This window comes from Ascaphus truei, chromosome 2, assembly GCF_040206685.1.
Source record: "Ascaphus truei isolate aAscTru1 chromosome 2, aAscTru1.hap1, whole genome shotgun sequence".
Taxonomy (NCBI): domain Eukaryota; kingdom Metazoa; phylum Chordata; class Amphibia; order Anura; family Ascaphidae; genus Ascaphus; species Ascaphus truei.
The window spans coordinates 473,911,277-473,926,833 of record NC_134484.1 but is presented as its reverse complement, the minus strand read 5'-3'; the positions used below and the strand labels follow the sequence as shown (position 1 = coordinate 473,926,833).

At 45.6% G+C, this 15,557-nt stretch overlaps 2 protein-coding genes across 2 annotated transcripts in view; both read right to left on the bottom strand.

Moving 5' to 3' along the window:
• The window catches only part of LOC142488371 (uncharacterized), a 175,377-nt gene that overhangs the window by 126,176 nt on the left and 33,644 nt on the right, over positions 1 to 15,557 (bottom strand). The gene's annotated exons all lie outside the window — the stretch shown is intronic.
• The window catches only part of LOC142488331 (uncharacterized), a 47,899-nt gene continuing 33,734 nt past the window's right edge, over positions 1,393 to 15,557 (bottom strand). Inside the window, exon 5 of the mRNA XM_075588708.1 lies at positions 1,393 to 4,219. Coding sequence (XP_075444823.1) covers positions 1,524 to 4,219 — 2,696 coding nt within the window. The 3' untranslated portion in view covers positions 1,393 to 1,523. The remainder of the gene's footprint in view (positions 4,220 to 15,557) is intronic.

Genomic DNA, 15,557 nt, shown 5'->3' with positions numbered 1-15,557 from the left:
GGTCCGGGGACCCCCTGCTCCCCGAGATACAGGCCCCTTTAGGGGGTGCCGGTATCCCTCTGCTTGGTTTACAGGTCGCGGTCACGTGATCGGGACCTTTAAACGCAGAGGGATACCGGCACCTCATAAACGGGCCTGTATCTCGGGGAGCAGGGGGTCCGCCGACCTGAAACCAACGCGGTTCAGCTCCGGAGACCCTCTGCACATGTACACTATGAATAAAAATGTATTTTAAATCATTTTTAATGTGCCGATGTTTGCGCAGAGAGAGCAGCGGATCTCTCTCTGCTGCAAACGCATCTCGCCCCCGCCGGCCCATACAGTAGTATCATTGATGTGCATATACAGTACTGTATGTGTACACTACTGTATGTTAGGGGTTATAGGGGTTGTTGTTATACAGTATATATATATACTGTACAGTATATATATATACTGCATTACAATTCATGATTTTATGCCATCTGGCGGACACGCGAAGCATTGCAGCCTAATAAATCCTGAACCATTTTAAATTAACAGATCAGCCGCGTGACAGCCGGACAGGACCCCTGGTTTGGAACGCGGCATGCTCCAGGTGAACTGTGTCACATTCCAGGAAACTGCCAGGTACAAACCGGTGATGTGTTAGAATAAAGTCTGCCGCTGCTGTATGAATCCTCTGGTGATTGAGAAGGTACCACTTAGTACTGAACGGTTTCCCACACTCAGCACATGTTAAAAGGTTCTCCCCTGTATGAATCCTCTGGTGATCGAGAAGGCACCTCTTAGTAGTGAACAGCTTCCCACACTCAGCACATGTGAATAGTTTCTTCCCTGTATGAATACTCTTGTGATCGAGAAGGCACCTCTTAGTACTGAACTGTTTCCCACACTCTGTACAATAAAAAGGGTTGTCTCCTGTGTGAATACTCTGGTGTGAAAGGAGATTCCCCTTCAGTGAAAAGCTTTTGCCACACTCTGTACATGTGAACGGTCTCTCCCCTGTGTGAATCCTCTCATGTATGAGGAACTTGCTTTTCCATGAAAAGCTTTTTCCACACTCTGTACATGTGAAAGATTTCTTCCCTGAATGAATCTTCTGGTGATAAAGCAGATTGTTCTTAATACTGAATTGTTTCCCATACTCTGTACATGAGACCGGTTTCTCCCCTTTGTGAATCCTCTTATGTGTGAGGAGATTGCTCTTCTGTGAAAAGCTTTTTCCTCACTCTCTGCATGTGAAAGGTTTCTCCCCTGTGTGAATCCTCTGGTGATTGAGAAGGTACCTCTTACTACTGAACTGTTTCCCACACTCTGTACAATTAAAAGGGTTGTCCGTTGTGTGAATATTCTGGTGTGAAAGGAGATTCCCCTTCATTGAAAAGCTTTCCCCACACTCTGTACATGTGAACGGTCTCTCCCCTGTGTGAATCCTCTCATGTATGAGGAAGTGGCTTTCCCATGAAAAGCTTTTCCCACACTCTGCACATGTGAAAGGTTTCTTCCCTGAATGAATCCTCTCATGTGCAAGGAGGCTGCTCTCAAGTGAAAAGCTTTTTGCGCACACTGTACAAGTGAACAGTTTCTTCCGTGTGAATCCTCTCATGTGTGAGTAGGTTACGCTTGCATGAAAAGCTTTTTCCGCACTCTGTACATGTGAACGGTTTCTCCCCTGTGTGAATCCTCACATGAGTGAGGAGGTTGCTCTTCCATGAAAAGCTTTTTCCACACTCTCTACAATTAAAAGGTTTGTCCGCTGTGTGAATACTCTGGTGTGAAAGGAGACTACTCTTCAGTGAAAAGTTTTTCCCACACACTGTACATATGAACGGTTTCACCCCTGTATGAATCCTCTCATGTGCGAGGAGGTTGCTCTTATGTGAAAAGCTTTTTCCACACTCTGTACATGTGAATGGTTTGACCCCTGTATGAATCCTCTGGTGATCGAGAAGGTACCTCTTTCTACTGAACTGTTTCCCACACTCTGTACAATTAAAAGGTTTGTCCACTGTGTGAATACTCTGGTGTGAAAGGAGACTTCTCTTCAGTGAAAAGTTTTTTCCACACACTGAACATGTGAACGGTTTCACCCCTGTATGAATCCTCTCATGTGCGAGGAGGTTGCTCTTATGTGAAAAGCTTTTTCCGCACTCTCTGCATGTGAAAGGTTTCTCCCCTGTGTGAATCATCTGGTGATCGAGAAGGTACCTCTTAGTACTGAACTGTTTCCCACACTCTGTACAATTAAAAGGGTTGTCCGCTGTGTGAATACTCTGGTGTGAAAGGAGATTCCCCTTCAGTGAAAAGCTTTTCCCACACTCTGTACATGTGAACGGTCTCTCCCCTGTGTGAATCCTCTCATGTATGAGGAAGTGGCTTTCCCATGAAAAGCTTTTCCCACACTCTGCACATGTGAAAGGTTTCTTCCCTGAATGAATCCTCTCATGTGCAAGGAGGTTGCTCTCAAGTGAAAAGCTTTTTGCGCACACTGTACATGTGAACGTTTTCTTCCCTGTGTGAATTCTCTCATGTGCGAGGAAGTGGCTTTTCCATGAAAAGCTTTTTCTACACACTGTACATGTGAAAGGTTTCTTGTCTGTGTGAATCTTCTGGTGATAAAGCAGATTATTCTTAATACCGAATTGTTTCCCACACTCTGTATATGTGAACGATTTCTCCCGTGTGTGAATCCTCTCATGTGTGAGGAGGTTGCACTTGCATGAAAAGCTTTTTCCGCACTGTGTACATGTGAACGGTTTCTCCCCTGTGTGAATCCTCACATGTTTGACAAGGTTGCTCTTCCGTGAAAAGCTTTTTCCACACTCTGTACAATTAAAAGGTTTGTCCGCTGTGTGAATACTCTGGTGTGAAAGGAGACTACTCTTCAGTGAAAAGTTTTTTCCACACACTGTACATGTGAACGGTTTCACCCCTGTATGAATCCTCTCATGTACAAGGAGGTTGCTCTTCAGTGAAAAGCTTTTTCCGCACTCTGTGCATGTGAATGGTTTCACCCCTGTATGAATCCTCTGGTGATAGAGAAGGTACCTCTTAGTACTGAACTGTTTCTCACACTCTGTACAATTAAAAGGTTTGTCCGCTGTGTGAATACTCTGGTGTGAAAGGAGCCTCCTTTTCAGTGAAAAGTTTTTTCCACACACTGTACATATGAACGGTTTCTCCCCTGTGTGAATCCTCTCATGTATGAGGAAGTGGCTTTTCCATGAAAAGCTTTTTCCACACTCTGTACATGTGAAAGGTTTCTTCTCTGTATGAATCTTCTGGTGATAAAGCAGTTTGCTCTTAATACTGAATTGTTTCCCATATTCTGTACATGTGAACGATTTCTCCCCTATGTGAATCTTCTCATGTGTGAGGAGGTTGCCCTTATGTGAAAAGCTTTTTCCGCACTCTGTACATGTGAATGGTTTCACCCCTGTGTGAATCCTCTCATGTATGAGGAAGTGGCTTTTCCATGAAAAGCTTTTTCCACACTCTGTACATGTGAAAGGTTTCTTCTCTGTATGAATCTTCTGGTGATAAAGCAGATTGCTCTTAATACTGAATTGTTTCCCATACTCTGTACATGTGAACGATTTCTCCCCTGTATGAATCCTCTCATGTACAAGGAGGTTGCTCTTATGTGAAAAGCTTTTTCCGCACTCTGTGCATGTGAATGGTTTCACCCCTGTATGAATCCTCTCATGTACAAGGAGGTTGTTCTTCTGTGAAAAGCTTTTTCCGCACTCTGTACATGTGAAAGGTTTCTCCCCTGTATGAATCCTCTGGTGATCGAGAAGGCACCTCTTAGTACGGAACCGTTTCCCACACTCTGTACAATTAAAAGGTTTGTCTCCTGTGTGAATACTCTGGTGTGAAAGGAGATTCCCCTTCAGTGAAAAGCTTTTTCCACAGTCTGTACAGGTAAAGGGTTTCTCCCTAGTGTGGGCACAAACGTGGGTGAGAAATTCCCTATCTAATGAGAAGCCTTTACCACACTCACAACAGACAAAAAGCTGGCCATCTCTCTCATATCTTCTGCTTGACCCATACTTAGACCCAGTTTGTACTATGTGCTGTACACGGCCGGTAAATTCACCATCATTGGGCACTGGTTCTTGGCACGTATCCAACATGTGGCAGGAATCATGTTTTGTTGGCACTTCTAGGCTGCTAGGAGTTAACCCGCTTCTGGACATATCAGAGCTCCAGTTTTGCCCCTCATTCAGGCAGTTCTCTAACAGAAGGAAACAAAAAAGACAGAACTTAAATGTTTTCAAATCTGTAAATAAATGACTGAAAACAAATTACCATTCCAAAATACTCTGCATAATTTACTTTATTGCTACTAAATTAACAATATGTTCTCTTCAATCTATACTCAAGACCTTAAAATTGTGGCCCTGGACATCCAGTGGTCCCCCAATGACTGGTTGTGGTCCTAGAGACTTGACATTTCTTTCTGGCAGCTCTCATACTAAATTCATTTTGATACACATTATATAATTATTTATTACTGTACTGATTATCTAAGTGTACATGATATCAACCCAACCAGACAAATCTATAATGTAAAGATAGGTTGGAGAAGTCTACATAGGCACCTAAACCAGCCCCAATTGCTCCATATTGTCTCAGTCAAAAAATGACACATAAAAATTATTATTAATCCTAATTTGCCAAAAATGCAGCCTTGGTGTAATATATGACTATTCCCGTCCCTTCTCACATTCAGGCTGTTGTAAATATTGCCATTATTCCCTCCGCTATGTTTCCACAATCTGCCCTTTTCTAAAATGCTCATGCATACCCTCATATCTCCACTATTGCAACTTTAACCTCTCTGGCCTTCCCTCATCCCAACTCTATACTTAATTTATTACTTTCATAAAAACAAAACAAAAAAATACACTGTGGTTTGAATAATATCCCTTTCTTTTTGGTCTGTCTCTGCTGTACTTCTCCTGAGGTCCTTACAGTTGCTTCCCATTAAACCTCTGCATTACTTAACAATAGGGAAGTCAAATGACAAAATCTCACTATTCGCAGATGATATAACATTAACCTTGGAGAACCCTCAAACCTCACTACCCAATCTCCAACAGGCACTCTCTGACTTTGGAGTAATCTCAGGGTATAAAATTAATTCCGATAAATCCGAAGCATTAAATCTGACCTTGTGAGACCAAAAACTGAAATTATTAAAACTACATTTTTATTATAAGTGGTGTCCCACACATGTCAAGTATCTGGGAATTAACATGACCAGATTCTACCACTCCCTATATCAGAAAAACTATCCCCCTCTATTTGAAAATATTAAAAAGGACCTGGTCAAATGGGAAGGACACCAGATATCCTGGATTGGCAGAATGATATCAGTAAAAATGAATGTCCTCCTGAGGCTCCTATACTACTTCCAGACCCTCCTGGTCCGCATTCCAGGGCCTGAATTGAAAAACCTGCAAAACAAAATTTCCCACTTTATATGGCAAGGCAAAAGACCCAGGGTGGCCAGAACGGTCATGATGACCTCGAGGAGGGGAGAGGGGGGGGCGGTGGATGGGTGTTCCGAATGTTCTCAAGTACTACCAAGCAGCCCAGTTAAGGCAAGTGGTGGTTTGGAACACCGACCCGACCCAGACTTGCTGGTTGTCTATTGAAACGTACTATGCGAAAACGCCTTCTCTGCCAATAGGGTTGTGGGCTGGTGAGAGAAGAGATACACAGTCAAAGAAAATAGAACTCGAAGCGATGAGACATACGTGGGAGATTTGGACCGTCTCACAGCTTACTCCACTGTTTGACAACCCGGAGTTCCCCCCAGGTTGCGATTCTAATCAATTCAATCAATTGAAAGCAAGGGGTATCAGGGTAATTGCTGACCTGTTAAATAACGGTAAACTATTGAGCTTTCAGGAGCTTCGAGCTAAATATGAGATACCAGATTTAAATTTATTTAAGTATCTCCAAATTAGGCATTTTCTTCAAAAATTATCCCTAAGGTTGGAGTTCCCCTCTATGTTAGAGTTCGAAGTGCTAAGTAGCAAAGGCATCTACCAAAAAGGCCTAATAACAAAGATCTACGGGAGCCTAGAGTCAAAAGCGGACTCTGCAGACCATGATTACATGATGAGATGGGCCAATGATCTCAATATTGAAATTGACAAAGACGATTGGGAGGACATATGGGAGTTTGCATCATAAACGTCCATATGCACTACAATCAAAGAAAACATTTACAAAATCATGTATTATTGGTTCCTCACCCCAACGCGCCTTAAACAGATATTCCCTCTGGTGTCTGACCTCTGTTGGAGGGGATGTGGACAAAAGGGAGACATGGCCCACATATGGTGGACATGTCCGGTTATCCAGAATTATTGGAAAATGATTCAATCTATCATTGAGGAGATCACAGAACTCCAGATCCCTATAGATCCACTGGTCTTCTTATTAGCTAAACCGGTGGCAGATATAGACCCTCCAATGAGAAGACTAATATCTTTTATTCTCACGGCAGCCAGATGCGCTATTGCGGCCTCCTGGAAGAAATTGGCCCCTCCCTCCAAACGTGCAGTTGGAAGGAGAATTAGTGAGGTTATGGAAATGGAAAAAATGACGGCATTTTTATATCAGTCCACTGACCGTTTCTACAGGACCTGGGACCCATGGATAACTATGAGGCCCGGACGGGCTTGAGACGCAGCACTGGGGAGGACCCATGGGCCGGCCTACCACCCTTCCCCTCCCCCCGTCTTCTTCTTTTCTTTTTCTGCTGCCCATGTCTTCCTCCCTCTTAATACTTTAGGATCTAGACCCACCACTACACCAAGTTGATTTCATTTGATTAGGAGAAATCAGGTCATGTATACAGATGGGTGGATAAAACTTACGTTTTTGAACTTACTAACCAATAAGAAAGGAAGTACCTCAGATACATGCTATAAGCATTCTATTTGCAGAGGTTCCAGTGAACCACTGTATTTGATGTATACATTCTGTAATCTGTACTCAAGCTAATGTTGTATTGTCCTTTCCTGTCTAAACTGAATAAAAAATTCAAGTACCAAAAAAGAAAAAAACTCTGCATTACTAATAACATTCTCCTTTAAGGCTCTACCTTCTTCTATACCCTCTTACATTTCTCCAAACCCCAGGGGAGCGATGATGAAGGCCATGTAAAGAAAAACATTACATAGTGCAATAATGCTAGCACAGTGAAAGTGTGGAACATTTTAAGGAAGGTCCAGAATTTTCAGGAGGAAGTCGTCATTTGCGCACAGCGAAACGCTTAGAGCGTGGCTTGCGGAAGGACTCAGAGAGAGGCATCCCCTGACGGCTCCAGCGGGTGAATTCATGTGACTGAAAGTGACTCCAGAGGAAGAAGACGGATGCGGAAGTGACTGACCGTGCGGGCGGTAGAGCGGTGAGATTGCGACTTACCACAAAGCCACACAAGGAAAATAGGAGATGAGGCACACGGATTTAAAAAAAGTGAACTTTTATTTAAGCATACACAACGTGTCGACCTAATAGGTCTTTGTTATGTGCAAAAAAGTGGCCGCTGCCGATCGTACATTGAAGGGAGCACCGTTAACTGTATCAATCTCTTTATTATATTGTGGTGTGCAGCATTTATTCCTTGTTTTATTACCACATAGCCACACCATAAACTTACCCTGCCCATTACTCATTTTCTTATTATTGCTGATCCTACTGTACTACCACACACCATCCAGGGACATCATTGCCACTGCTTGGATTACTGCTTCTATACTTCTACTCAATTGTGAGTAGGAATTTCGGAGCTCCCTTTTATAATTTCACTTTCACTGTGTTTAGCATTATTGCACTACTGTATGTAATGTTTTTCTTTACATGGCCTTCATCATCGCTCCCCTGGGGTTTGGAGAAATACTTTTGAAACAGTCTGTTTTAAGGGTTGAGTGAAGTCTGTTTGTCTATTTTATTATATTCACGTATTGGTGGTATGTGATTATTATATTGTGCACTTTATTTCACTTGATTATATATATATTTATCACTTTATATATTTTTGAATCTAATATACTGAATACATTGGTGTATATATATATATATATATATATAAATATATATATATATATATATATATATATATATAGAAAATGGTAGTCAACTCAACAAGAGTAAACAAAAGAACAGCACTCAGTGATAGATGAAAAAACCTGTATTCAAAGTAGACAGCAGCACAAACAAGACCAACGTTTCTATCCTCATAGGGACCTTCCTCAGGGCTTGCTGTCCTTTGTTTACTCTTGTTGAGTTGACTACTGTTTTCTATTATATCCCTATGGGACATTGCATCGCAACTATTGTTTTTTATTTGGAGTGCCAACTGTCTCTCTAATATATAAATATATATAAAGCTGAGCCCCGTTATAGCGCGGTCCTCAGGGGCCACCCAATCCGACCGCGCTATTAACAGGGTCGCGCCAATTAGAAAAAAAAATAAAAGGCCGCCGTGCCCGGGGTTCCGTGTCTACAGAGGGAGGAGAGCTGGGATCGCACTGTGCTGCCCTGTGCTGCCTCCTTCCCTCCCCGCTCCCCCAGTCTCTCCAGCAGTCAGAGAGCTGCAGGCAGTGCTAGGAGAGTGCGAGGCACAGGGCTGCAGCCTCCTCTCTTCATGCCAATTTTACTCACATGTCCCTACCTGGCCACTGATCACCCCGCACAGCAGCTTCTCCTCCTTCAACTCGCTCCCACTGGCAAACTTTTCAGGGACGCTGGGGGAGTCTGCCCTGTCTAGGGAGAGAGGTGTGTGTGTGTGTGTGTTCTCTTGTTCCTGATAGCTTCTCCTGCTCTACACCACCGACATTCTATCCTTCTGGGACAGGAGCGCCAATCATGAAGTAACCTCACTTTGATGTTCCACATAGAAGCGCTGCTGTTACATTTTACCGGAATGTGCAAGAGTGATTTAGGAGATAGGGGAAGGAGAATACAGTGGTAGGGAGGCAGCCTTTTCATCAAATAGTTTCCCAATGTGGAGACAATAACGGAGTACATAAGACATGTCAGAAAAAGATTTACAGATCATTCAAAGCTTATTGTGAGAGTTAGAAAAAGGAATGAAATGGATAAGTCAGTGAGGAACTGAGAGGGGCTTTAGGGGGGCGGTAGATGAAAGCAACTAAGACGGGATTAGAAAAGGGGAGACAGATTTTGTCAACTAGGATTTCAAAAGAGGGTGGGCTTGGGGGGTAATTTAACAGCGTAAATTGTAAGTTGTCTGCAATATAAAATAACACCCTTCCTCCTCTCTTTGTCCTATCTTTCCTAGAAATGGAGTATCCCTGAATGGCAATATTTGCATCGAGGATTTTAGGGTAAGCCATGTTTCTGTGAGAACTATGGCTTTGGATTTATGCATAAGGCACCATGCCCTTAGTACATCCAGTTTGGGCAACAGGCTCTGGATATTTATATGGGCGACAGAGTACCCCATTCAAATTCCAAAAAGGTCTATGTTGTATGGGACAGAGTTGAAAAGGGAAGGCCTGGGTTAAGTTCAATATCAACCGCTATAGAGAGTAACAGTATGAATAGAAATTTGAGTAGTTGTTTACAAGTTGTAAATTTGTGATGTTTGCCATTAGAGTAAGCGGTGGTTGGTGTGCTGGTTTTCAGAGTTCTCCACCAACATTCAGTAGATAGTGCAAGGATTTTGAGTAATCCAGGGTGTATAATGATATTGGGTTTGGGCCAGGAGGGAGGGGATTGCAATGGAGAGAGAGAGAGTAACATTTCCATGAGGCCACAAGAAAGAACCTTAAGGTGTCAGGGGCTTGTGTTGGAGATCCTGCAATGTGGGGACACTGATAATGTATATTTCAAGAGGGGACTCCATTTTGTCTGATATAGCCATTTTATACTAATTTCGCCATTTTGTTGTTTACTGCCTTTTAACCCAATTATGTTGGCTGAACTCCCAGAACATGATCAGATAAAGAGTTCCTCAATAAAAGCAGGAAGTCCAAGCCACGTATGCAAGTCCAACATGTGTGCTATCTCAGCATTTCAAGTAAGAATATATGGCTTTGGTCAAGGACAAAGTATTGTAACTTTTCAGATAAATAACGTAATGTCAAAATATGGGAAGTAATCTTTTGCACGTATACACCCTCGCTCGGCTATATAAACCTGATTGTAACTAATAAAAAACAGAGTGAAGTAATTGACAAAGAGCATTCGTGTCTGACTCGTTTACTTCTCTCCCGAACGTTCGACTTTTTCCTGTCCAGCACCTTAGAGGGGTTTTGGCCTCCCGGGAGGATCTTCCGAGTTGAACGGGACGATCCCTACTAACGTTGGAGTAGAGCAGGGGGGCGCAAACGTTTTTCCCTGCGCCCCCCTGCCGGCTGTCCCCTCACTCCCGCGCCCCCCCCCAACCCCAACTTACCCGCGCTCCGGCGTAATGACGTCACGTTGCCATAGTAACGTGACGTCACATGACCTCGCAGCGTCATTTTGCCGCCGCGTTGCCATGGCGACGCAAGGAGGAAGCCTCCGGAGCCACGGTAAGTTAGGTTTACAGAGGCCCTGCAGCAACCCCAGCACTTACTTTAAGTGCCTTCGGGAAGCGCGCGGGGCCTCTGTAAAACCCGTGCCCCCCGTCGGCAGTCTCGCACCCCCCCTGGGGGTCGAGCCCCACAGTTTGCGCACCGCTGGAATAGAGGATACATGTACATGTGGTGTCAGAAGTGGGATAAGGCGCCATTGGGGTAAGTACAAGATACCACCTATCTGTATTATCCCCCGGTGACTCCTTATCCAGAAACTCTATTATAGTTATACCCCCTTACTGAAAGATTATGTCATAAACATATGGGTTGTGAACTCATATAGTCAGGGTTATAGTCCCTGACTAGGACAAAGGAATAAGATATAAGTGAATATCTGGAATACTCTAAGGCAGTGGTCCCCAATCTGTGCGCCGCGGCGCCCTGGTGCGCCGTGGCTTGCCTAGAGGGGCACCGCAATTATCCCTCCTCACCATCCCTCTGATTATCCCTCTCCACCATCCCTCCTTAATGCCGGCCGGGCCGCTCCTGGCTCCTCTGTCTGCTGCGCGGTGTCTCCCCCGGGTCCAAGCCAGGGACATTTGCCTGTCCTGGCACCCCCTTCCCCACGTCCCCTTGGCGCGGGGGCGAGCAGTGGTGATAAGCGGTCGCTACAGCTGGCTGGCGGGCGGTGGTTGCAGGGGGAGGCGGGGAGCTGCCTGCTTGCCTTTCCTCCCCTCCCCCCCAGTCACATCTGTCGCTGCCTCTGTTCTCCACTGTGTTTGTGTATCAGTGTGTGTGTGTGTGTATGTGTATAAGTGTGTGTGTATCAGTGTGCGTGTGTATCAGTGTGCGTGTGTGTGTGTGCATCAGTGAGTGTGTATCAATGACTGTGTATGTGTGCATCAGTGACTGTGTGTGTGCGTGTGTGTGTGTGCATCAGTGACCTGTGTGTGTGCATCAGTGACCTGTGTGTGTGCATCAGTGACTGTGTGTGAGTGTGTGCATCAGTGACTGTGTGTGTGTGTGCATCAATGACTGTGTGTGTGTGTGCATCAATGACTGTGTGTGTGTGTGTGTGTGTGTGTGTGTGTGCGCATCAGTGACTGTGTGTGTGTGTGTGTATCAGTGACTGTGTGTCTGTATGCATCAGTGACTGTGTGTGTGCATCAGTGACTGCGGGTGTGCGTGCGTCAGTGTGCGTGTGTGCGTGTGTGCGTGCATCAGTGTGCGTGCGTGCGTGCATCAGTGTGCGTGCGTGCGTGCATCAGTGTGCGTGTGTGCATCAGTGTGCGTGTGTGCATCAGTGTGCGTGTGTGTGTGCGTGCATCAGTGTGCGTGCGTGCATCAGTGTGCGTGCGTCAGTGTGCGTGTGTGCGTGCGTGCATCAGTGTGCGTGTGTGCGTGCATCAGTGTGCGTGCATCAGTGTGCGTGCGTGCGTGCATCAGTGTGCGTGTGTGCGTGCGTGCATCAGTGTGCGTGTGCGTGAGAGTGTCTGAGAGAGAGTGTGAGAGAGAGTGAGAGAGTGAGAGAGAGAGAGTGAGAGAGAGTGAGAGAGAGTGTGAGAGAGAGTGAGAGAGTGTGTGTCAGAGAGTGAGAGTGTGTGTGTGTCAGAGAGAGTGAGTGTGTCTGAGAGAGTGAGTGTGTGTCAGAGAGAGTGAGAGTGTGTGTGTATGAGAGAGTGTGTGTCTGAGAGAATGAGAGAGAGTGTGTCTGAGAGAGTGAGAGTGTGTCAGAGAGAAACCAACTGTTAGGTATGTATATACAACTTTGTTTTTACTTTGGGTGCTGCAGAAAAATCCTGATCGCCTTGAACCAAAAAAGTTTGGGAACCACTGCTCTAAGGTGACTGTGGAAAAGTAAAAAAAAAAAAAAGGGTATATCTATAGAGTGCATAAGTACGCTGCCTTTGCTCATATATATTTACTGTGCTGTGCTTGCTTGCTTATATATTTTATGCTAGAGTGTTGAAAGACTTGTCTTTTGTGCATTATGGGGACTGCTACCAGCAAAAGTGGGTCAAGTGAACCAAAGAAATTTAAAAATAAGAAAGGGAAAAGTGACAAAGATGCTAGTCATAACACTACTGACAAACCAAAACCAACGGTAATGCTTATCGTTAACCGGAAGTACAACCCCGACATGGAGACCTCAAAAGAGTATGTGTCAAGTTGCACTGCTGATTACTATGTTGATCCTTTTGTTGATAATATGGCTGGATGGACAGAAAGAATGGCATCCTCCGGTTCCTTCCCCAGGGATGGTAGTTTTGCCCCATTCCATATGTTAATGATACGGGGATTGTGTTTAGGCAATCCAGAGTGTGTATGGTATGAGCCGGATCCCGATTGGGACATGAAATACTGTATATGTCCTCATGCGGTCGGATTTGGGTTAAGGTGGCACCTCCACTGAAAAATCCGAAGCTAGGAGAGCCATTATGGCCGCCTCCACCTATACACCCCACACCTGTACACTGCCAAACCCCATTATCATATTTTGCTATGCAAGGTTCAGAGAAACCCTCCACACCACCCCAACATGGGTGGGCTGGCAATACTTATGATAAAACAAATCAACACAACGATACGGAGTTGATGAAAGCTACAGGTTCAGCAGAAATACAAATCTCTGAACCCCGAGCCCTTGTCGCAGCCCCTGTCTCACCCTCTGTCTCAATGGAGGTTGAGGAGAAAGAATTGGGATCGGAATCATCATTCCAATACAAAATACCCCTACAACCCCCTCAACTGTCCCCTCAAATACATACAGACACTAAGAATGAGAGGGCGGACGAGATTTATAGAGATTTTAAAAACTGACCAAGGGATTAAGAGAATTTGTGTTTGCGCGTTCACCAGTAGTCCATTCCACACGACACGCACAATGGGTAAAGGAACAGGCAAGGGACAGGGAGGTAAAACAGGGCGACAGTCAGATAAACTTGCTCGCCCCTTTTATGACCCTAGGAAAGGAAATTTTGGTACAGTCTGTGGACACAGCACTGATGGAATCATGGGTTAAAGGATGTCCTGACCCATACAAAAATTCTAGTGGTGCCATAAAATACCTTAAAAAGAAAAGCCAGGGATATCAATTCACGGGAGGGGATATAAGATTTTGTTTAGATTTTCTGACTGGCCATATAGACATTGATTGATTACTCAGGCTTTGTATGGAAGGAGCCTGCCTCCATTTCGAAACTGTGGGAAAATTTGCATAAGTATTTTTTCGATCAAGGAAGATGAAGGAAAAATGTGGGTCTAATAATGACCATAAAATAAAAAGGACAATGAGACTTTTACAGATTTTTGCCAATAGATTTAAAAACGAGTGGGTAAATACGGCAGGAATGCAATTACCTAGAGAAACAGATGATGAGTTGAACATTTTATATGTACAATCCCTGCTCGATGGATTGGATGAGGCGTATAGGCAAATTGTTTATATGACAATGACCGGATGGCAGAAGATGCCACCGGCAGAAATAGAAAAAGAATTAGCCATTAAGGATGGAGCAGGAGCCTTCCCTGACCGTGCCCCTCCACCCCCACCAGCTACTGTAATGTATGCTAATGAGGGATCACAGCAAAATTATAGAGGTAATAGGATAGGAGGTCCACCATTGGGCCATGGAGTTCCAGGTACCTCCCTGCCACGTGTGGCCGTCGGTCATGTCCTGGCCAATATCCATTCATACAACGTGTGCCTAGCTCTGTGGGGTTTGCCAGGGTTAGCCACAGCTCAGCCCCATGGCCAAAAGTGGGACCCCACTTCTACCTGGAACATGGTCCTAGTTAATGCCCATTGTGATTTAAGCGAGGAGGGTGGGTCACAAGCCCTACCCAGTGGGTGTCCTATTATCTACCTCGCACCGATAGTCAAAATGGAGGACCCTAGCCCAGGGCCAGTCCCTAACTTGGATGTAGGAACTGACCTTCCCCCTTCCCCAGGAGGCCCCTGCAAGAGTGAGGCTAGCATAAAGTCCCGGCGAAGCAGACGATCTGGCTCTGAGGGAGAACCTGCGTTCGGAGAGTCAACACAGCTACTGGCTGACAAACTTGCGCAGTCATCACAAGCCCACCACTACCTCAAGCTAAAGGCTTTCGCTGGCGTGTGGCCTACGCTGTTGGGAGAGGAAGAGTTTGAGGAGTGGAGGGACCATGCGGTACAAGTGTTGCCAGAATGGTCCTGCTCTGATGGAGTCAAGAGGCAGTGGATCATGGCATGCCTGCGGCCTCCGGCCGCCACTATAGTTTGGTTGTACCGTGAGTGTCATGCGAAGGCCAATGCCCAAGCCCTGATCTTGGCCTTAACTAAAGCTTACGGCACTAAGGACAATGCCATTGCTTTACTGGCCCAGCTCCACACCCTCAAACAAGATGAGGGGAAGAATTATCGGCGTTCCTTCGACGGCTTTAATTGGCACATTGGACCCTGATCTCAAAGAAGGCATTCGAGTGTCTGATCTAGATGACTTCCGAACCAAACATTTTCTGCGGGAGCGTTGCCTACACACCCGATTTCTCCTAGGATCAGCTGCACCATTTCTACGGAGAATCCTCCTAACTTTGAAGACTTAATGGATCAAGTGTAAGATCAAGAGGTTATCCTGCGGTTCCATACCCCCACCCAGGCTCCAGGCCCTAAGCCAGGGTGGGGAACGTCAGGCCCGAGGGCCGTACAATGCCCTCGAAATCATTTGGTCTGGCCCTGCTAAGGCAACTGCTATAACTGGGGTCACGCTAATTTTTTTTTTAAATGGCCGCCGCGTGGTGGTGTGAGGCGCCGGCAGCCCTATGCGATCCCCAGCAGCCACCTAGCCTCAGCAGCATTCCCCGCACTTCCCCCGCAGCATTCCCCGCACTTCCCCCGCAGCATTCCCCGCACTTCCCCATGCTTCTCCAGCAGTTCCCCCTCGCACTTACCCAAGCACCCGCCCTACACGATCCCCCCAGCAGCAGCAGCAACTACCAGAGGTAGGGGGGAGGGGTTCTGTGTCCCTACATGCCTGCCGTGTGCCTGCCTGT